This window comes from Apteryx rowi, unplaced genomic scaffold, assembly GCF_003343035.1.
Source record: "Apteryx rowi isolate R43461 unplaced genomic scaffold, aptRow1 scaffold_2203, whole genome shotgun sequence".
NCBI lineage: Eukaryota > Metazoa > Chordata > Aves > Apterygiformes > Apterygidae > Apteryx > Apteryx rowi.
The window spans coordinates 1-1,807 of record NW_020448535.1 but is presented as its reverse complement, the minus strand read 5'-3'; the positions used below and the strand labels follow the sequence as shown (position 1 = coordinate 1,807).

At 44.0% G+C, this 1,807-nt stretch overlaps 1 protein-coding gene across 1 annotated transcript; it reads left to right on the top strand.

Annotated features, from left to right (window-relative positions):
• Positions 1-889: 889 nt before the first annotated feature.
• LOC112965681 (olfactory receptor 1020-like) lies at positions 890-1,802 on the top strand (the record flags this gene model as incomplete). The annotated part of the gene is made up of 2 exons (XM_026064887.1): positions 890-1,004; positions 1,039-1,802. Coding segments are annotated over exons 1-2 (879 nt in total), but the record flags the coding sequence as incomplete, so codon positions are not given.
• Positions 1,803-1,807: the final 5 nt, after the last annotated feature.

The following is a 1,807-nucleotide window of genomic DNA, read 5'->3' as shown; positions in this document are numbered from 1 at the left end:
GTGAAAACTGTGCTACTAGAGAGTTTAAAGAAGAAATGAGGCAAAAGTTTCTGGGAATCACGTTGGTGCAGTGCATTCTTCCTTGGAAAAAGAAAAGTGGACAAGATGAGTTATTCCAAGGTCTCTTCATAATTTTCTATTCCTGGGCACAGAAAGCTTATTTCTAGACTTCTGAAACAGAACCTGCTTGAGAAGTCAGCTGATTATAATTTTCAYGTTAGTTCCAGATTTACAGAAGCAACAGCAGACCATAAGCCCTGCTCTTTTTCAAGCTGAAATGCCATTCATGCTAATAGGTCAGCTTTTCCAAGCCACCAGCTTTTGCCTGCTACTTACTGCAGTTGCCCCAAAATATCATTCTGGCATAGTGGTAAGCTACAGACTTCTTTGGCCCCTTGTTTTGGGTTTGAGAGATTTTCYGAGTTTMRCATGTGTTTATATCTCAGCAACGTACAAAGTTAATTACCTAGRCTGGGTCTATAACAACATGGGAAAAAAGCATTTCTAGGGCATGTCACCTTTGAGTGAACATCTACTATAGGTGAGGTGCAACAAATACTATGGAGCTAAGGCCTGCAGTGCAGATGACCACTGTAGAGGTTAAATCAAGCATTTGGGGAGGGAAAAGTAGTGAAGTTTGCAGGAACAGGTGTGATTTGTTAACCTGTGCTCCTTCAAAGTACACAGAAAGAATGCATATTTTTGAAAGGCAGGAAATGTCTCTGAGMTAATCTGAGTTCAAAACTTGAAAAACATGAATAGGAAGATATAAGCAAAATTAAACCTTCATCCTCAGTCAACTTGACTAGAGCCGTGTTGGCATTCTGACAGTCACCTTGCATTTGTCTTGTTTTCTTCAGTGCAACCCTGGCTTTCTCACCCATGATAGATGGCAGAAGGGAATCACACTGTGGTGACAGAATTTATCTTGTTGGGCTTCACAGACAGCCTGAGGTTGCAAGTCCTCCTCTTCATGGTGTTTCTACTGATCTATCTGTTCACCGTAGTGGGAAATCTAGGGATGATTGTGCTCATCCNTAGTGGGAAATCTAGGGATGATTGTGCTCATCCGAATCAACTCCAGGCTCCACACCCCCATGTACTTCTTCATCAGCAGCCTTTCCTTCTTAGATGTCAGCTACTCCACCATCRTTATACCCAGCACTCTGATGACCTTTGTGGCAGAGACAAAAACCATATCGTACACAGCATGCGCATCTCAGCTCTTCCTGTTCGGCATTGCAGTGACAGGAGAATGCTACCTCCTGGCCGTGATGGCGTATGACCGGTTCAYAGCCAYCTGTAACCCCTTGCTTTACCCTGTCATTATGTCCAGGAGGTTCTGCATGCTCCTTGTGTGTGGCTCCTACTTCATGAGCTGTGTGAATGCGACTGTTCAGACRACATTTATATTCCGCTTGTCCTTCTGCAATTCCAACATCATCAACCATTTCTTCTGCGTTGTGCCCCCCATCCTGAAACTCTCCTGCTCTGACACTTACATCACTGATCTGGTCCATTTCACCTGTGSTRCTGTGMYTGTCACYTCCACTATCCTCCTCATTGTCATCTCCTACATATGCATTGGGGTCACCATCCACAAGATTAAATCTGCCAAAGGCAGACACAAAGCTTTCTCCACCTGTGCTTCCCATGTGACTGCTGTTACTGTGTTCTATGGGACAGGCTCCTTCATGTACTTAAGGCCCAGTTCAAAATACASTGTGGAGCACGACAAGATCATCTCTGTGTTTTATACCCTGGTAATTCCCATGCTGAACCCTATGATTTACAGCCTGAGGAACAA